General features: G+C 47.4%; 2 protein-coding genes across 2 annotated transcripts in view; both read left to right on the forward strand.

Annotated features, from left to right (window-relative positions):
• Positions 1 to 4,188: 4,188 nt before the first annotated feature.
• LOC130191745 (DEP domain-containing mTOR-interacting protein-like) lies at positions 4,189 to 8,785 on the forward strand. The gene is made up of 8 exons (XM_056411438.1): positions 4,189 to 4,301; positions 4,810 to 4,885; positions 5,873 to 6,037; positions 6,725 to 6,792; positions 6,892 to 6,996; positions 7,313 to 7,357; positions 7,693 to 7,797; positions 8,653 to 8,785. The coding sequence occupies exons 3-8, from the start codon at positions 5,926 to 5,928 to the stop codon at positions 8,674 to 8,676; spliced, it is 459 nt and encodes a 152-aa protein (XP_056267413.1). The 5' UTR covers positions 4,189 to 4,301; positions 4,810 to 4,885; positions 5,873 to 5,925; the 3' UTR covers positions 8,677 to 8,785.
• Positions 8,786 to 17,177: 8,392 nt separating this feature from the next.
• LOC130198412 (collagen alpha-1(XIV) chain-like) overlaps positions 17,178 to 21,262 on the forward strand; it is a 50,395-nt gene continuing 46,310 nt past the window's right edge. Inside the window, exons 1-3 of the mRNA XM_056421577.1 lie at positions 17,178 to 17,279; positions 18,396 to 18,487; positions 19,623 to 19,732. Of these exons, the coding sequence (XP_056277552.1) occupies positions 17,178 to 17,279; positions 18,396 to 18,487; positions 19,623 to 19,732 (304 nt within the window). The remainder of the gene's footprint in view (positions 17,280 to 18,395; positions 18,488 to 19,622; positions 19,733 to 21,262) is intronic.

The raw sequence follows: 21,262 nt of genomic DNA on the forward strand, positions 1-21,262 counted from the left end.
GGAATCAGACATATCTACGATCCCAATTTGGAGATATTTCAAATTAAAAGTCCAAAATCTTTAGGGAAATCGGTCATTTCTTTCATGTTTAAAGAAATCGGTCATTTCTTTCATGTTTGAAGTGATTTCTCTATGTTTTTCCCCATAATGCCCGGCATTGACTGATGCAGCTGTGTTCAGGACAATCTTGACTTCAATTATCCTGGGAATCAGACAAATCTACGGTCCCAATTGGGAGATATTTCAAAGTAAATGTCCTAAATGTTTACAAGTAATCGCTAATTTACTTATTGTTTGACGTGCTTTATATATGTTTACCCGGAAAAATCTGGGAAATAATTTGGGAATTGTTAATAAAACATGATTTACCCTTCAACTTCCACTGATATGCATGCAAACTAATACATTGTTTCACACACACACACACACACACACACACTGACAGAAACACATAGACACACATACGTACACACACACACAGGCAGAGACACACATCCTCACACACACAGACACACACTCATACGCACACACTCTTACACACACACAGACAGACAGACACACTCACACACACACACACACAGAATGACAGACACACACGCACACAGACACACACTCTCACACACAGACACACACATACAGAGACATACATACAAACACAAGCAGAATCTCACACACACACACACCCACACACACACAAGCATACTCTGCAGACTGACCCTTGACCTCCCAATTGTCTCTCAGATATAATCCTACTGCTTTATATTTAATATATTATATTTACCTAAATACAATACTTTGAGGTCATGAGGGGAATCCCCTCCAAAACTTTCACAAGAGAGAATTGTCACCGTGCCAATAACCCTTATACGATCCTTAAAACCAGTCGAGGGCCCAGGAGGTCGGAGCGCAGGGAGTCGACCGCCCAGCGGAGAGGCACTCCTCCTCCACCGGGCTGAACCTGCCCTCCCTCTCTGACAGCTTGTGGCTGATGACCCCCCCCCCCCAAACGTCAACTGGCACTGCTCCGTCCACTGGACCTGAGGCACCTCTCCGGGTCAGGTCAGCCAAGGGGCTGGTCAACTCCGTAAAGTTCATGATGAAGCGCCTGTAACACGCCGCCAGCGACAAAACACAACCTCACCTCTTTTTTTTCCGTCTAGGGCGGCGAGGCCGTGATCGACCGAGTGGGACCGCCGAGCACCGGCCATTTGCTTAGAGACGACGTCACCAGATGTTTACAAGATAAGGACGAGATCTGGTCCTCCACCAAGTGGGACCCCAGGTACCGGACCTCCCTCCGCCCAACGGCACACTGCCCCGGGTTGGCCGTGAGCCCCGCCCGCCCCGGGGACTCCAGCACCACGCCCACCCGCTGCACATGCTCCGCCCAGGTGGTGCTGTGGATGATCACATCATCCAAGTAGGCGGCAGCATTGGCAGCGTGCGGATCAACCCGAATCACCTGGCCCACCTCCATCAACGGACACGCCCTCTGGAAGGGGCCGAGGGGAAGGGTGCCGGCCACGGATGCGCCGTTAGCCGCGCCAGGAGCTGCTCCTTCGGGCGGGTGTCGGCCGCTGTCCCCCTGCCAGCTGGTCCTCCGCCAAGGTTATAGCGGTCACTCGGGCGAAAGGGCGGTGGCAGCGGCCCACGCCGACGGCCGGCAGGCCACCCACAAACTGTTTGAGGAACACTTTTTCCACCACTTCCCGCGCCGCTCCCGGACCGCCGGGTTGCAGCCATCTGGTGGCGTCGTCTCCAAGCAAATGGCCGGTCCTCGGGCCCCGGCCTCGGGCCCCGGCCTCGGGCCCCGGCGGTCCTCGGGCCCCGGCCTCGGGTCCCGGCCTCGGGCCCCGGCGGTCCTCGGGCCCCGGCGGTCCCACTCGGTCCATCACGGCCTTGCCCGTGTCCAGATGCCTCTGCCTGGCAGCCGGGGGAAGCCCGAGGGCCACTGAGGGGGAGGAGCCTCGCAGCTAGCCGGCCACACGCCGCCGCTGTTGCCTCGAAAGAGGAAGGACTGCGCGGCGTCTCCTGCAACTGTCCGATGTCGGGCTGTCCGGCTGCGAGCCGTTCAAGAGCGAAAGCCTGCAGACACTGATTACTCGCGGCCGATGAGACGTCGTCTCTGCACCGTTCCTTGAACCCCCCCCCCCCCCCCCTGCTCCATCCACAGCTGCTGCTCCGTAGGAAACACATCCTTGAAGTGCCACGGACATGCTGCTCTGTTGCCACGGTGGCCAGCAGAGGTCAAAGGTCAAGCGACTGCTGACTTTGTTTCGGCCGGTCGGACCTGAGCCTTCACCAAGGAGCCTTTTAGCGTGTCGTCAACAGCCCTGAGCGAGCTTTAAGCATGTTGTTGCATAATTTAGTCTTATCCAGCATTAGTAGCCGTACATACGCAATTATTTTGAATGTAATCCGCGTAAAATGTTGATTTATTTGTAACGTGGCCTCTGCACTTAGGTAACGCAACTTATTAAAAAAGTAGATATTGAAACTCAAAGCGCTAAGTTTTCCTAAACCCAAGTAAGTAATATCACAGACTTAAACCTAACTAAGTATTTTACGATCTTTTTCTCAACCTTGTAACAATTGTCCCTCATACTTTATCGGAGGAGAAAAGCACAACGCTATCTTCAAGGGAAGAGGCGGACATGCTATTGGTTGTTGAGTCCCTGCTTATATGATTATATATGATATGATTGAAACATCAGTCAGTCTCCATCCCCCCTGTGGCACCGTCACTATGGAGGACATGTCTTAAGTATAAATAAATGCTTAAATAAATGTATGAATAAATAAATACAGGAACAATTAAATGCTTAAAAGATGTATAAATCAATACAAGAACAAATAAATAAATGTATAAATACAGGAACAAAGAAATGCTTAAATAAATGTATGAATAAATAAATCAACACAGGAACAAATAAATAAATGGTTGAATAAATAAATAAATACAGGAATAAATAAATATATGCTTGAATAAATGTATACATACATAAATAAATACAGGAACAGATAAATAAATGTTTAAATAACTAGAAAAAAATTAATACAGGAACAAATAAATACATGCTTGAATGAATGTATAAATACAGGAATAAATCAATTAAACAGGAAATCATGAAATAAATATATTTCTACATTTCTGTATTTCTTTATGTCTGTATTTACGTGTCCTTGTATTTATGAGCTGGGCGGTCCAAACCTCCGTCTAAAAAAGTGAGATACACTCAGGATCCATACTTGGTATCATGTCACACTTTATAATACAGGATTGCAATGTTATTCATTTGGATAATATATTAAACACTGAGATCCGTTGTTAGAAAAGAAAGCAGGAACAAAGCCGATGTCAACACACAACAACAAAACAACAACAAACTAAACGGGGCCGAAGCCGCGTTGACTTGTGGAGCCGAAGCCACCGATTGATCTCTGATCAGCTCTGAGGAATGTTGCTCGTGAGCGGAATGTGAGTTTATCAGACGGTGTTGACTTTGTCTGCAACGTGGTGATGACAGTGTTGTTGTTGTTGTTGATGTAGGCTGCACATTCCTTGGTTGTTGTCATTCTCGGCCACGTTGTTCCAGATGACTGTCGGGTTCAGACTTGTTCAGGTCGTTGGTGCTGAGTCGGCCATTTACGCTTCGATCTTTCTGCTCAATTTATCTATTTCTATAAATATATTTCGTGGTTGAGATTGTTGTATTATTTACGATGTGCAGGTTTATAGTTTTCCTTGATATCTTACAAGTTATATCTTTTCTTACGTTTCTTAATAAAATGTATGAATAAAATAAACTAAATATATAAAATAAAATGAATAAAATAAATAGAATAAAATAAATAAATTAAAATAAGTAAATAAAATATATAAAATAAAAATAATAATAAATAAAATACATGAAATAAATAAAATATATAAAAGAAATACAATTTGAAGAAAAAAAATAATAATAAATAAAATAAATAATAATTTAAAAAAATTTAAAATAGCAAACGAAATTGTGTCTTCTATTACTTCACTAACCACAGAGGAAAAAATCAGACTGGAAATGTGTCTCCTCCTCCACAGAGTCACTTTGTTTGTTCAAGGGTTTAATATTTAGCTAACACTCACACTCACACTCACTCACACACTCTAACGTGTTGACCACCTTCGGTTTCAGAGCTGTTAGCGCACAGCAGCTGACGGAGGCCACGTCTCTGGGAGCACATACGGGTCGTCGTCCTCGGCAGCGCCTCTTCTTCAGAGCCACCGGATCCCGGCTGAGAGATGGGGCCTCGCACCGCAGGTAGGGGCCGCGGCGAAGAGGTCGGGGGTCGGTTCAGTCACCAAAGGATGCACAGCAACACGTATTGCTCCTCTCTGTTTGGTAAGCGAGTCTCTTTGGAGCGTCGCGTCAGACTCAAATCATCCCTCCAGTTGAGTGGAAACCTTTTTCTTTTCATCGCTTTGAGACTCTTTTTAAGCAGCGTCCTTTCCAGGGAACACAGGGAGTGATCCACAGTCCTCCTGGGCCACAATCACACCCGTGACAGAGGATTTACATACAATGCCCTCGTTGTGTTTGTTTGTTGCTGAAGCAGGAGGATGACGTTCAGAAGACTTCTCATGGATCTGTTCACGACCACGCCTTCTAGTTTACACTCAAACTTTAAAAGCTCTTTCGCAAAAGACGGTTCTAGAGACGAGCAGAACCGGTCCACAAGAATCTACCGATGGTTTTAGGAGTCAGTCGTTTGTGTCATGGGGCGTTTTACAGAAATATGAACTGATATTGATCTTCTCTCTAAACAAAGTCTCTGGTCTTCATCGTCACTGCAGACTGCGAGACAGAGACACGCCGGTACCTGAAACCAACATGTTTCCAGGAAGGTGAACTTGCGTGTGTGTATGTGTATATATATACAAATATATATACAAATATATATATATATACAAATATATATATACACATATATATATATATATATATACAAATATATATATACAAATATACAAATATATATATCTACAAATATATATATATATACAAATATATATATCTACAAATATATATATATATACAAATATATATATCTACAAATATATATATATTTGTATATATACACTACCGTTCAAAAGTTTGGGGTCACTTAGAAATGTCTTTATTTTTCAAAGAAAAGCACTGTTTTTTCAATAAAGATAACATTAATCATAAATACCCTCTATACATTGTTAATGTGGTAAATGACTCTTCTAGGTGGAAACGTCTGGTTTCTAATGAAATATCTCCAGAGGTGTATAGAGGCCCATTTCCATCAACGATCACTCCAGTGTTCTAATGGTACATTGTGTTTGATCATCGCCTTAGAAGACTAATGTCTGATTTGAAAACCCGTGTGCAATTATCTTAGCACAGCTGAAAACAGTTATGCTGGTGATATAAGCTATACAACTGGCCTTCCTTTGAAGTTTGAAGAACAAAATTAATACTTCAAATATTAATCATTATTTCTAACCTTGTCAATGTCTTGACTATATTTTCTATTCAATTTTCAATTCATTTGATAAATAAAAGTGAGTTTTCATGGAAGACACAAAATTGTCTGGATGACCCCAAACTTTTGAACGGTAGTGTATATATTTGTATATATGGTGATATTTCTGGGTTTTATGCTTCAACATCTCATATTTAGCATTTTTACTGTTTCCCTTTTTTTGCTTCATGTTTCAAAGCTGCATTCTCTCTCCTGGCCACCAGGAGGTGACTCCTCTGGTTGTGTAGAAGTCTATGTAAAAAGACTCCATGAATTGAGTAAACTGTGTCAGTTATGAACAAAAGAAGAAAGCTCTCGTCATGACTTCCTCTCCCTCCGCCAGTGTCTTCTTCTAAGGAGGCGAAGGAGGTGGCAGGAGGTCAGGGAGGAGCCCGCATGAGGAGCTGCAGTGACGGCAGCAGATACAGCAGGAGCGGAGTCGGCCTATCCAACGACTCCTCTTCCTCCTCCTCTTCGTCCTCCCCGGTGCTCTACAACCCAAAATCAGGTTCATAAAAAACAATGTTTCTCTCCTCTGTTTGTATAGAAGTCTATGCTTCAGGTGCTAAAGCTGCATTCTCTCTCCTGACCACCAGGGGGCGACTCCTCTGGTTGTATAGAAGTCTATGCTTCATGTGCTAAAGCTGCATTCTCTCTCCTGACCACCAGGGGGCGACTCCTCTGGTTGTATAGAAGTCTATGCTTCATGTGTTAAAGCTGCATTCTCTCTCCTGACCACCAGGGGGCGACTCCTCTGGTTGTATAGAAGTCTATGCTTCATGTGTTAAAGCTACATTCTCTCTCCTGACCACCAGGGGGCGACTCCTCTGGTTGTATAGAAGTCTATGCTTCATGTGTTAAAGCTGCATTCCCTCTACTGACCACCAGGGGGCGACTCCTCTGGTTGTATAGAAGTCTATGCTTCATGTGCTGAAGCTGCATTCTCTCTCCTGACCACCAGGGGGATCCTCTGGTTGTATAGAAGTTTATATAGTGACTCTACTTTTCTCTTGATGTATTCCCTCAGTAAACATTGTTTCAAGTCTTCTTCTATACAGCCTGATGTTATTCTTGTATTTATTCAGTTAAAACAACCGTTAGTATCTCATTGTAAAGACATATATTTCATATTCATGTATATTTGATATATTCTCCGTGTTGACGTATGTCCTCCCTCTCTTTCTCGGTGTTCTAGTCCTGAAGAGGCCGGTGAGCACCGAGGAGATGCAGAGACCCGGAGCCTTCGCCAAGAAGACCTTCACGGCACGGCGACCTCTGACCTCTTAGCTTGCGGCGGGGCTCCGGCCTCGGTGTCAGGTGACGCGTCCCTCAGAGGTTTCATCTCCGTGTTTCACGCTGCAGATCGTGGGCGATGCCGTGGGCTGGGGCTTCGTGGTGAGGGGAGACCGGCCGTGCCACATCCAGGCGGTGGAGCCCGGCGGCCCGGCTGCCGCGGCCGGGATGAAGGTAGATTATATATATATATATATATATATATTATTATTATAATAAGGCATCATGGGAAATGTAGTTGGAGGAAAAGACAGAAATGTGCTGAATTTGCAGAAGTTTTCCCATTCATGTTCAATAGTTTGTGGATGTGGCAACTAGTGGCCAGGATAGGAACTGCAGCTTATGCATTCAAACCCATTTTTTTTATGTATCGTCCGTTTCTGCACGCTGGATTATTGATCGAGGGGAAAGTAATAATATAATAAGGGATAAGGGAGGGAGACCACATGGTGTCATCAACGGGTCGAATACATGTGTGACTTTCACCCAGGAGACGCTGTCCGTGTCCCAAGAGTTGAACAACGGCGTGAAGACGGTGACTTTCTCCTTTTCACACAAAACTTTTTATTTTTTTATTTTTATAACCTTCAAGGATCAATCCAAGAATATTTAAATCTATTGATTTGGTTTTATTCTGAATTGACACAGTTTGTAGATATTGTATATGTAAATATTGTATTATTTTTTACTTACAGAGCCAACAGCTGATTCTCCATCGTGTTTTTATTCACATTTATTTATGAGTATTTATTCATCATAACCGAGGCTGTCATTTCACAACGTTAACTTTACTGCATGTCCATCAAGATCTCTCTCTCTCTCTCTCTCTCTTCCTCTCTCTCTCTTTCTCTCTCTCTCCTCCACTTCCAGGTTTGTCAGTTCATGGTTTCTCTCAATGGCCTCAACGTCCTGAATCTGGACTACCGGGCCGTCAGCCACCTGATCCTCACGGGACCCAGAACCGTGGTGATGGAGGTGATGGAGGAGAGCGACCACTGAGCGACCAGAGAGGGAGGGAGGGAGGGAGGGAGGAGGGAGGAGGAGGGAGGGAGGGAGGGAGGAGGAGAGAGGGAGGAGGGAGGAGGAGGAGGGAGGGAGGGAGGAGGGAGGAGAGGGAGAGAGGAGGAGGAGAGGAGGAGGAGGAGGGAGAGGGAGGAGGAGGGAGAGGAGGGGAGGAGGGAGGGAGAGAGGAGGGAGGAGAGGGAGGGGAGGAGGGAGAGGAGGAGGAGGGAGAGGAGGAGGAGGAGGGGGAGGAGGAGGGAGGGAGGAGGGAGGAGGGGAGGGAGGAGAGAGGAGGGAGGAGGAGGGAGGATGGAGGAGGAGGGAGGAGAGAGGAGGAGGGAGAGAGGGAGGAGGGAGGGAGGAGGAGGGAGAGAGGGAGGAGGAGGAGGAGGAGGGAGAGAGGGAGGAGAGGAGGAGGGAGGGAGGGAGGAGAGGAGAGGGAAGGAGGGAGGAGAGGGAGAGGAGAGGGAGGGAGAGAGGGAGGAGGGAGGGAGAGAGGGAGGAGAGGGAGGGAGGGAGAGAGGGAGGAGGAGGGAGGGAGAGAGGGAGGAGGGAGAGAGAGGGAGGAGGAGGGAGGGAGAGAGGGAGGAGGAGGAGGAGGAGGAGGAGGAGGGGGAGGGAGGAGGTGGAGGACAGAGGGAGAGAGGGAGGAGGAGAGAGGGGAGGAGGGAGGGAGGGGAGAGAGGGAGGGAGAGAGAGGAGGAGAGAGGGAGAGAGGGAGGGAGAGAGGGAGGAGGAGGGAGGGAGAGACTCTGAGGATGGACAGAACAGGAGAAGCGGTGGCGCTGTGCCTGAGTTCCTGTAGATTCACACTTGTTTCCTTCAAAGGAGACGAAGAGAGCTTCACCCTAACGACGCCAAACATGTCCACTTGTCCACTTGTCCACTTGGCGCTGCTCCTTGATGGCTGGATCAGACACAATGTTCCCCCCCCCAAAATAAAATGCTAAATGAGAAGGCTCCTCGTGACGTCACATTTGATTCTCCGTCTTCTCTCTGAAGGCGTGATGTCTGAGGTGTTCGGCGTTGGAGGCGGAGCCTCGTGTTTGTCTTCTCTGTAATCCGACGGGGGACTCTACAGGCGTCACATTGGGGCGCCTGAACTTGTGATTCCACAACTTGGCCTCCATGCAAAATTAATTTTTGTAAATGGCCGCCGCTCCGTCCCGGCGGCTCCTGCAGGAGGCGTGGCCTCTTCCCCTTCAGCTTTCAACTCACTTTATTTGTTGTAATTAAAGATGGCGCCGTTAAAAAGAAAAGTCGTCGTGAGCCTCAAAGACAGAGACAAAGTGTCCTCTGTGTCAACCTGAAGGTCACATGGCCGAGGCCTCCTGTGAGCTGCTGGAGGTCAACCTGAAGGTCACATGGCCGAGGCCTCCTGTGAGCTGCTGGAGGTCAACCTGAAGGTCACATGGCCGAGGGCCATGGCGAGGCCTCCTGTGAGGTCAACCTGAAGGTCACATGGCCGAGGCCTCCTGAGAGCCGCTGGAGGTCAACCTGAAGGTCACATGGCTGAGGCCTCCTGTGAGCCGCTGGAGGTCAACCTGAGGCCGAGGCCTCCTGTGAGCTGCTGGAATCAACCTGAAGGTCACATGGCTGAGGCCTCCTGTGAGCCGCTGGAGGGCAACCTGAAGGTCATGGCGAGGCCTCCTGTGAGCTGCTGGAGGTCAACCTGAAGGTCCATGGCGAGGCCTCGCTGGAGGTCAGCCTGGTCACATGGCGGGCCTCCTGTGAGCCGCTGGAGGTCAACCTGAAGGTCACATGGCGAGGCCTCCTGTGAGCGAGGTCAACCTGAAGGTCACATGGCCGAGGCCTCTGTGAGCACGCTGGAGGTCAACCTGAAGGTCACATGGCTGGGGCCTCCTGTGAGCCGCTGAGGTCAACCTGAAGGTCCGCTGAGGGCCTCCTGTGACTGCATGGAGGGTCAACCTGTGAAGGTCACATGGCTGAGGCCTCCTGTGAGCAGCTGGGGAGGTCAACCTGAAGGTCACATGGCTGGGAGCCTCCTGGGTGAGCTGGAGGCTCAACCTGAAGGCCACATGGCCGAGGCCTCCTGTGAGCTGCTGGAGGTCAACCTGAAGGTCACATGGCGAGGGCCAGCCGCTGGAGGTCAAATCTCTGGTACACATGGGCGTAGGCCTCCTGCTGCTGGAGGTCAACCTGAAGGATGGCTGAGGCTGTGAGCCAGCCTGGAGGTCAACCTGTGACAGGTCCATGGCATGGCCGAGCCTCCTGTGAGCAGCTGGACAACCTTGAAGGTCACATGGCCTGAGGCTCCTGTGAGCTGCTGGAGGTCAACCTGAAGGTCACATGGCTGAGGCCTCCTGTGAGCCGCTGAGGTCAACCTGAAGGTCACATGGCGAGGCCTCCTGTGAGCTGCTGGAGGTCAACCTGAAGGTCACATGGCGAGGCCTCCTGTGAGCCGCTGGAGGTCAACCTGAAGGTCACATGGCGAGGGCCTCCTGTGAGGCAGCTGGAGGTCAACCTGAAGGTCACATGGCCGAGGCCTCCTGTGAGCCGCTGGAGGTCAGCCTGAGGTCACATGGCCGAGGCCTCCTGTGAGCTGCTGGAGGTCAACCTGAAGGTCACATGGCCGAGGCCTCCTGTGAGCTGCTGGAGGTCAACCTGAAGGTCACATGGCCGAGGCCTCCTGTGAGCTGCTGGAGGTCAACCTGAGGTCACATGGCCGAGGCCTCCTGTGAGCTGCTGGAGGTCAACCTGAAGGTCACATGGCTGAGGCCTCCTGTGAGCCGCTGGAGGTCAACCTGAAGGTCACATGGCCGAGGCCTCCTGTGAGCCGCTGGAGGTCAACCTGAAGGTCACATGGCCGAGGCCTCCTGTGAGCCGCTGGAGGTCAACCTGAGTCACATGGCCGAGGCCTCCTGTGAGCTGCTGGAGGTCAACCTGAAGGTCACATGGCCGAGGCCTCCTGTGAGCTGCTGGAGGTCAACCTGAAGGTCACATGGCCGAGGCCTCCTGTGAGCTGCTGGAGGTCAACCTGAAGGTCACATGGCCGAGCCTCCTGGAACACGCTGGAGGTCAACCTGAAGGTCACATGGCTGAGGCCTCCTGTGAGCCGCTGGAGGTCAACCTGAAGGTCACATGGCCGAGGCCTCCTGTGAGCCGCTGGAGGTCAACCTGAAGGTCACATGGCCGAGGCCTCCTGTGAGCTGGAGGTCAACCTGAAGGTCACATGGCGCCTCCTGTGAACCGCTGGGTCAACCTGAAGGTCACATGGCCGAGGCCTCCTGTGAGCCGCTGGAGGTCAACCTGAAGGTCACATGGCTGAGGCCTCCTGTGAGCCGCTGGAGGTCAACCTGAAGGTCACATGGCCGAGGCCTCCTGTGAGCCGCTGGAGGTCAACCTGAAGGTCACATGGCGGAGGCCTCCTGTGAGCCGCTGGAGGTCAACCTGAAGGTCATGGCGAGGCCTCCTGAGAGCCGCTGGAGGTCAACCTGAAGGTCACATGGCCGAGGCCTCCTGTGAGCTGCTGGAGGTCAACCTGAAGGTCACATGGCCGAGGCCTCCTGTGAGCTGCTGGAGGTCAACCTGAAGGTCACATGGCCGAGGCCTCCTGTGAGCCGCTGGAGGTCAACCTGAAGGTCACATGGCTGAGGCCTCCTGTGAGCCGCTGGAGGTCAACCTGAAGGTCACATGGCCGAGGCCTCCTGTGAGCCGCTGGAGGTCAACCTGAAGGTCACATGGCCGAGGCCTCCTGTGAGCCGCTGGAGGTCAACCTGAAGGTCACATGGCCGAGGCCTCCTGTGAGCCGCTGGAGGTCAACCTGAAGGTCACATGGCCGAGGGCCTCCTGTGAGCTGCTGGAGGTCAACCTGAAGGTCACATGGCAGGGCCTCCTGTGAGCTGCTGGAGGTCAACCTGAAGGTCACATGGCCGAGGCCTCCTGTGAGCTGCTGGAGGTCAACCTGAAGGTCACATGGCCGAGGCCTCCTGTGAGCTGCTGGAGGTCAACCTGAAGGTCACATGGCTGAGGCCTCCTGTGAGCCGCTGGAGGTCAACCTGAAGGTCACATGGCCGAGGCCTCCTGTGAGCCGCTGGAGGTCAACCTGAAGGTCACATGGCGAGGCCTCCTGTGAGCCGCTGGAGGTCAACCTGAAGGTCACATGGCTGAGGCCTCCTGTGAGCCGCTGGAGGTCAACCTGAAGGTCACATGGCGGGGCCACCTGTGAGCCGCTGGAGGTCAACCTGAAGGCCACATGGCCGAGGCCTCCTGTGAGCTGCTGGAGGTCAACCTGAAGGTCACATGGCCGAGGCCTCCTGAGAGCCGCTGGAGGTCAACCTGAAGGTCACAGGCAGGGGCCTCCTGTGAGCTGGAGGTCAACCTGAAGGTCACATGGCCGAGGCCTCCTGTGAGCCGCTGGAGGTCAACCTGAAGGTCACATGGCGAGGCCTCCTGTGAGCTGCTGGAGGTCAACCTGAAGGTCACATGGCGGGGCCTCCTGTGAGCTGCTGGAGGTCAACCTGAAGGTCACATGGCCGAGGCCTCCTGAGAGCCGCTGGAAGTCAACCTGAAGGTCACATGGCTGAGGCCTCCTGTGAGCCGCTGGAGGTCAACCTGAAGGTCACATGGCCGAGGCCTCCTGTGAGCCGCTGGAGGTCAACCTGAAGGTCACATGGCCGAGGCCTCCTGTGAGCCGCTGGAGGTCAACCTGAAGGTCACATGGCCGAGGCCTCCTGTGAGCCGCTGGAGGTCAACCTGAAGGTCACATGGCCGAGGCCTCCTGTGAGCTGCTGGAGGTCAACCTGAAGGTCACATGGCTGAGGCCTCCTGTGAGCCGCTGGAGGTCAACCTGAAGGTCACATGGCCGAGGCCTCCTGTGAGCTGCTGGAGGTCAACCTGAAGGTCACATGGCCGAGGCCTCCTGTGAGCTGCTGGAGGTCAACCTGAAGGTCACATGGCCGAGGCCTCCTGTGAGCCGCTGGAGGTCAACCTGAAGGTCACATGGCTGAGGCCTCCTGTGAGCCGCTGGAGGTCAACCTGAAGGTCACATGGCGGGCCTCCTGTGAGCCGCTGGAGGTCAACCTGAAGGTCACATGGCTGAGGCCTCCTGTGAGCCGCTGGAGGTCAACCTGAAGGTCACATGGCCGAGGCCTCCGTGGAGCCGCTGAGGTCAACCTGAAGGTCACATGGCCGAGGCCTCCTGTGAGCTGCTGGAGGTCAACCTGAAGGTCACATGGCCGAGGCCTCTGGGCGTTTCCTTCCCTCTGTCCTCACCTGTCACTGTTTGTGCTCATCGAGAGATTTCTCTACTCTTCCTCACTTTTACCTAAATAAAAATATAAACAAACAAACAATTCTCTTCTGTCGATTCAGGAAATCCTCCAAGTGAACAACAACAACAACAACAACAAAGGTTGTATGTTGGGCGCTAAGTCAGAAATGGGCTGAGACTCAGAGCCCAGGTGAAGCATCTCGGGTTTGTTTCATGGCGGCTGCAACTCCACCAGGTGGGGGCAGCACCTGCATGTGTGTGTGTCTGTGTCTTTGTGTGTGTGTGTGTGTCTATGTGTGTGTGTCTGTGTGTGTGTGTGTGTGTGTGTCTGTGTGTGTGTGTGTGTGTCTGTGTGTAGGTGTGTGTCTGTGTGTGTGTGTCTGTGTGTGTGTGTCTGTGTGTGTGTGTGTGTCTGTGTGTCTGTGTGTGTGTGTGTGTGTGTGTGTATGTGTGTGTGTGTGTGTCTGTGTATGTGTGTGTGTGTCTGTGTGTCTGTGTGTGTGTGTGTGTGTGTGTGTGTGTGTGTGTGTGTGTGTGTGTGTGTGTGTGTGTGTGTGTCTGTGTGTGTGTGTGTGTGTGTGTGTGTGTGTGTGTGTGTGTGTGTGTGTCTGTGTGTGTGTGTCTGTGTGTGTGTGTGTCTGTGTGTGTGTGTGTGTGTGTGTGTGTGTCTGTGTGTAGGTGTGTGTGTGTCTGTGTGTGTGTGTGTGTCTGTGTGTGTGTGTGTGCGTGTCTAGGTGTGTGTGTGTCTGTGTGTGTGTGTGTGTGTGTGTGTGTGTGTGTCTGTGTGTGTAGGTGTGTGTGTGTCTGTGTGTGTCTGTGTGTGTGTGTGTGTGTGTGTGTTGCTTCCTTCTCCTTCACCAACAAACAGACGGAGTGTAAATCTTAATCTGAAGCCTCCAGAAGGAGATGCGGTCGTCATGACGACGCTCTCTCTCGTCAACAAGGGGAATCCTCCGGTGATCGGAGTTCAGGGTCAAGAGGTCACCTGTAAGGGTCAAGGGTCAACGACACAAAGGAGGAGAGGACAGTCACCTTCAGGTGTTCCTACGCTCACCTGACCACAAAGAGACTCACAACTAGACCAGAACCAGCACCTGAACCAGAACCAACACCTGAACCAGAACCAGCACCTGAACCAGAACCTGAACCAACACCTGAACCTGAACCAGAACCAACACCTGAACCAGAACCTGAACCAACACCTGAACCTGAACCAGAACCAGAACCAGCACCTGAACCTGAACCAGAACCAACACCTGAACCAGAACCAGAACCAGCACCTGAACCAGAACCAACACCTGAACCAACACCTGAACCTGAACCAGAACCAACACCTGAACCAGAACCAACACCTGAGCCAGAACCAACACCTGAACCAGAACCAGAACCAGAACCAGCACCTGAACCAGAACCTGAACCAACACCTGAACCTGAACCAGAACCAGAACCAACACCAGAACCAGAACCAACACCTGAACCAGAACCAACACCTGAACCTGAACCAGAACCAACACCAGAACCAGAACCAGGTCCTCCTCTCCTTGTCTCCTCTCGTTTCCTCTTGTCTCCTCTACTCTCCTCTCCTCTCCTCTAGTGTCCTCTTGTCTCCTCTCCTCTTGTCTCCTCTCGTTTCCTCTCGTCTCCTCTACTCTCCTCTCCTCTCGTCTCCTCTCGTTTCCTCTTGTCTCCTCTACTCTCCTCTCCTCTCGTTTCCTCTACTCTCCTCTCCTCTCCACTCCTCTCATCCACTGTCTTCTCCACTCCTCTCCTCCTCTTGTCTCCTCTCCTCTCGTCTCCTCTCGTTTCCTCTCGTCTCCTCTCCTCTCCTCTCCTCTCGTCTCCTCTCGTCTCCTCTCCTCTCGTTTCCTCTACTCTCCTCTCCTCTCCACTCCTCTCATCCACTGTCTTCTCCACTCGTCTCCTCTCGTGTCCTCTTGTCTCCTCTCCTCTCGTCTCAGGGAAAGGAAGGACAGCATTCCTGAAAGTCCCCGAGGATTTGAGAAGAATTCCAGGTGTTCGGCTCTGACTGAGCTTGTCGAGACACATTCAGAGAGGAAGAGGATCAGCTTCCTTTGAGCTGCTCTCCTCATCGTCACGGCAACAACAGATTCCTTTGAGCGTTAGACATGTTCATCAAATCTGACATCTCACTGTCAGGGAACACATGAGGAGCAGCCCGCGTAGCGCGGAATAACCCCATAATAACACCATTATAACAACATAATAACACCATTATAACAACATAATAACACTATTATAACAACATAATAACACCATTATAACAACATAATAACACTATTATAATAACATTATAACACCATTATAACACCATTATAACAACATAATAACCCCATAATAACACTATTATAACAACATTATAACACCATTATAACAACATAATAACACTATTATAACAACATAATAACCCCATAATAACACTATAATAACAACATAATAACAGTATTATAACAACATAATAACCCCATAATAACACTATTATAACAACATAATAACACTATTATAGCAACTTAATAACACCATTATAACATTTTAAACCCCATTATTAACCCCATAACACTATTATAAAAACATAATAACACCATTATAACACCATTATAATAACATAATAACGTCATAATAACACTATTATAAGAACATTATAACACCAATATAACAACATAATAACACTATTTTAATAACATTATAACACCATTATAACACTCTTATAACAACATAATAACACTATTTTAATAACATAACACCATTATAACAACATAATAACCCCATAATAACACTATTATAACAACATAATAACACGATTATAATAACATAATAACCCCATAATAACACTATTATAACAACATAATAACACTATTATAATAACATTATAACACTATTATAATAGCATTATAACACCATTATAATAACATAATAACCCCAGAATAACACTATTATAATAACACTATAACACCATAATAATAACATAATAACCCCATAATAACACTATTTTAAGAACATTATAACACCATAATAACAACATAATAACCCCAAAATAACACCATTATAACACCATTAGGATAACATAATAACCCCATCATAACACTATTATAACAACATAATAACACTATTAAAATAACATAATAACCCCATAACACTATTATAACAACATAATAACACTATTATAATAACATTATAACACCATAATAACAACATAATAATACCATTAGGATAACATAATAACCCCATAATAACACTATTATAACAACATAATAACACTATTATAATAACATTATAACACCATTATAACACCATTATAACACCATTATAATAACATAATAACTTCATAATAACACTATGATAATAACATTATAACACCATTATAATAACATAATAACCTCATAATAACACTATTATAACCCCATAATAACACTATTATAATAACCCCATAAAAACCCCATAATAACACTATTATAAAACCCCCAATTAATTTATATTTTTCATATTTATTAATATATTTTTTTCCTCTACAATATATTATTGTATATTATATTGTATATATTATTCTAGATAATATGTAGCATATATTATTTATATATGATTTTATACATATTATAAATATATTATTATAATGTATTATATTCATAATATATATAATATTATTTATTCATTTTATATTATTGTTTTATATTAATATATTATTTTATATAATATATCGTATATATTATGTTATCAATATATTATATTATGCCTATTATACATATATACATATTATTTTCATGATATATTTTATTTTATTCATACATTATTTTATGTGTTATTGTATTATATAAAAATTATATTTTATATAATATTTATTGTATATTATTTAATTTGTATATTATTTTATACATATTGTACATGTTCTATTATTTCATATGTTATCCTTGCTTGGTGCTGCTACAAATAAATGTCTGTATTAATTATATAATATATATAATTGTGTTTATAAACATTATATAAACTCTAGTGATAGTTGAACTCGTCCTTGTTCACCACACCTGCCGTGGTGAGAGGACTCTTCCGGTGCACCGCCTGGAGGGGGGGGGGGGGGCTCCCGACAGGTTTCCTTCTGCCAACAGGAATGAGTCGCTGCAGGCTGCAGAATGAGGCGGGAAACACCCCGTCCGCCCGCTGCAAGTCTCAACCGAGCGGCGGCGTCAAGCTGCGGGAGACGACGCCGGAAGTGAAGACGCACCCGAACCTTCAAAATAAAAGAAGATCAAAATCAATGGACCTGAATTTTCTGTCGATTTGATCGACGTGTGCACGAAGCTGTGACCTCACAGGAGACCCTCGGTTCTCTATTTGACAGGAGAGGAAGTGTTTTGCTATTTATTTAAGTAAAAGTACGAATACCACACAGTGGAAATACCCGATACAATTAATGTGACTTAAATGTCAGGGTTATGTTTAAAGTTTAGCGGCCTGAAGCTGTTTTTTTATTTTTTATACACGAGCTACAAGTTTTCCAAATTGTGTTCAGAGTTTCATTAGTTTTGTGTGTAAACAGCAAACAAAATATATATATATTTATATATTCATTTTACAATACTTTCATACTCAATCAACATTGTGGTACATCATATTTTATTTTGTGTATATATATATATATATGATTTATTGGACTTTTAGCCTCGATATAGATGTGACTGAACAGACATTTGTTTTAAGGAAATTATTTGAGGTTGCCACTTTAAGTAAAAGTATATAAGTACGTATAAACAGGAATTAGAATGTAAACTTTTACTACTTTAAGTATGCTATATACAGTTTCCTGATACTTAATGCAGAAAATAAAATAAAAACTGTCTAGCATGAGAATTAAACTATTTCATATCATATCATTAGATTATTCTGTACTCATGTATTAATATCATTTGAAACCACTTTTCTGTCGACAGATTAATTAATTGATTGATTCAGCTATAATTGTGGAAATTATTGAGGAACTTCAGTTTTTTATATATATATATATTATATTTAAGATATTTTTTTAATATATTTTTTAATATATATATTTTTTAAATATAATTTATTTAAAATATATCTTTTAATTATGAATTAAATATTTTTTATATTTTTTTTAAATATATATATATTTTTATACAAACACCTTAATTAATAATTAGATGGGAAAGTAGAAAAGTAGCATGAAAAGAAACGAACTCAAATATTAAAGCATTGACGTTTTTTCTAAGTCTCAACAGCAGCAATGGTTTTGGGAGTTCGACGTTGTATGTGAATCGTGTGTTTTATTTTGAAACTCCGCCCCGGAAGTGCGGCGCCTCCCTGCCGCCAGCTTGCTCCCGTCGGGGAGCAGCGCGGATCAGAGCCGCTTTGGGGGGGAACCGGAGAGCTCCTCGTGCCGCCTGTCCGGAGGAGAGCGAGAAGGTACGGCTGCTCCTCTCACACACACACACACACATTTATATATATATATACATATGTATTTATATATCAATATTAATATTTAGATAATTGTTAAACTGCTTGCAGCCTTGTTTTCCTCCGGCTGGCGCGACGTGTCTCACCTGAGCGCGCGTCAATTAGAGGGAAATAACTTCCGGTGGCTTTATTACACAATAATGGAATTTATGATATGATGTGTGTCATCATGTGTGTGTGTGTGTGTGTGTGGGGGGGGGGGTGTGAGAGTGACCAGGTAAAGATGTAAAGATGCAAAGTGAATCTCCCGTGACCTCGTGACCTCGGGCGCGCGCCGCTGGCTCATGAGCACGCGCTCCTCTCCGCGGCGCCGCGGGTTCGAGTCCCGCTGAATCACCTGGAATTAAAAGTTGGGCTCTTTCACGCTGAGGTGCGCGCGCACTTTAACTCGCGCGTTATCATAACAGGATGAATTCTGCAAAAAAGAAAAAAGGGGAGGAGCTTTATTTCTGCAGGTTACCATGACGATAAACTATGAAACGTGTTTTAGATTTACTTTGAGCGATGAAACAAAATATTATTAATTCAAAAGTCTGGAAAAAAGAACTCAGATTAAACCTTGTCATCTTCTCTTCCTTCCTCTCTGACTTCCCTGGTCTCCTTCTTCCTCACCTGATTCACTTCCTTCTTTTCACCTTCCTCTCTCCCTCACCACCTTCCACTACCTTCCTCTCTTCCTCCCCTTCTCGTCTTCTCACCTTCCCCTTCCTTCCTCACTTGACTCACTCCCTTCTTTTCACCTTCCTCTCCTCCCTCACCACCTTCCACTACCTTCCTCTCTTCCTCCCCTTCTCATCTTCTCACCTTCCCCTTCCTTCCTCACTTGACTCACTTCCTTCTTTTCACCTTCCTCTCCTCCCTCGCAACCTTCCACTACCTTCCTCTCTTCCTTCCCTTCTCGTCTCCTCCCCTCCCTCACCACCTCCCTCCTCCTTCCTCTCTTCCTTCCCTTCTCGTCTCCTCCCCTCCCTCACCACCTCCCTCCTCCTTCCTCTCTTCCTTCCCTTCTCGTCTCCTCCCCTCCCTCACCACCTCCCTCCTCCTTCCTCTCTTCCTTCCCCCCTTGTTTCCTCTCCTCCAGGTGTATCTTCCCGTCAGCTGCTCCCAGAATGCACTTCTCCGTCGGGCCGAGCCTCGGCCTGCTGGCCTTCGTCCTCGTCTCTCTGCTTCCTCAGCCGGCGGGGGGTCAAGGTAAGGTTCCTCCACTCGGGGCAGTGGGGTCAGAGGCGGGCACAGATCCTACAGGCTGTAGGTGAAGGTCGAAGGTCAACGAGGGCCTTGACCCCACAGAGCCAAACAGGACTTCCTGTTGTAGTCGACCGGTTCAGGTCAAAGGTCAAACCTCTTCGAGGAGCCTCGAGGTCGAAGAGGTTTGACCTTTGACCTGAACCTGAACCTTTAGGAGCAGAAACCGATGAAGACAATCGGTCAAGGTGGATGAGGGGAGGAGCTTTCCCCCTGGTGGCCAGGAGAGAGAATACAGCCGTCACACATGAACGAGGGGTCAAGGCCCTCGTTGACCTTCGACCTTCACCTACAGCCTGGAGGACTGTGAGGAGGCTCATGAGTCATGAGTTATGAGACTCATGAGTCATGACAGGTGTCTTTTGCACTTAGTGTTCAGGGTCTTACCCCAGTGTCAAGGTGTTACCCCAGTGTTCAGGGTGGTCGCTCACCTTAGTGTCTGGCAGGCCCCACCTCAGTGTCTAGGTGTCTTACCTTAGTGTTCAGGGGGTTTCTTAATTCTTAGTGTCCAGGTGTCTTTACCCCCAGTGTTCAGGTTCTTACCCTTAGTGTCCAGGTGTCTACCCTTAGTGTCCAGGTGTCTTTACCCTTAGTGTTCAGGGTCTTACCCTTAGTGTCCAGGGGTTCCTACCCTAGTGTCCAGGTGTCTTACCTCAGTGTCCAGGGTACTTTACCTCAGCCCAGGTGTCTTTACCTTAGTGCTCAGGGGTCTTTACCCCAGTGTCCAGGGTGTTCTGCACTTTTAGTGTTCAGGGTGTTCTTACCTTAGTGTTCAGGGTCTTCACTTAGGTCCAGGTGTCTTACCCTAGTGTCCAGGTGTCTACCCTAGTGTCCAAAGCCCATCTCTAGTGTCCAGGTGTCTTTACCCTTAGTGTTCAGGGTTCTTTAATTAGTGTCCAGGGTGTCTTTACCTTAGTGTCCAGGTGTTCACTTTAGTGTTCAGGTGTCTTTACCCTCTAGTGTTCAGGGGCTCCTACCTTAGTGTCCAGGGTGTTTTTAATTAGTGTTCAGATGTCTTTACCCTTAGTGTTCAGGGTGTTCATCCGCCATTAGTGTCCAGGTGTCTTTACCCTCAGTGTTCAGGTGTCTTTACCCTTAGTGTTCAGGTGTCTTTACCCTTAGTGTTCAGGGGCTCACTTTAAAAACCAGGTGTCTTACCCTCAGTGTTCAGGTGTCTTTACCCTTAGTGTTCAGGTGTCTTTACCCTTAGTGTCCAGGTGTCTTTACCCTTAGTGTTCAGGTGTTCTTGCCTTAGTGTCCAGGTGTCATTACTCTTAGTATTTCAGGTGTACTTACCCTTAGTGTTCAGATGTCTTTACCTCTTAGTGTTCAGGTGTCTTTACCCTTAGTGTCCAGGTGTCTTTACTTCAGTATTGGGTGTTCATTACCCCTTAGTGTCCAGGTGTCTTGCCGCCTTAGTGTCCTGTGTCTTCCTACCCTTAGGTGTTCAGGTGTCTTTTCACCCTAGTGTTTTCA

The sequence above is a fragment of the Pseudoliparis swirei genome, chromosome 1 (genome assembly GCF_029220125.1).
Source record: "Pseudoliparis swirei isolate HS2019 ecotype Mariana Trench chromosome 1, NWPU_hadal_v1, whole genome shotgun sequence".
In the NCBI taxonomy this organism is placed as follows: domain Eukaryota; kingdom Metazoa; phylum Chordata; class Actinopteri; order Perciformes; family Liparidae; genus Pseudoliparis; species Pseudoliparis swirei.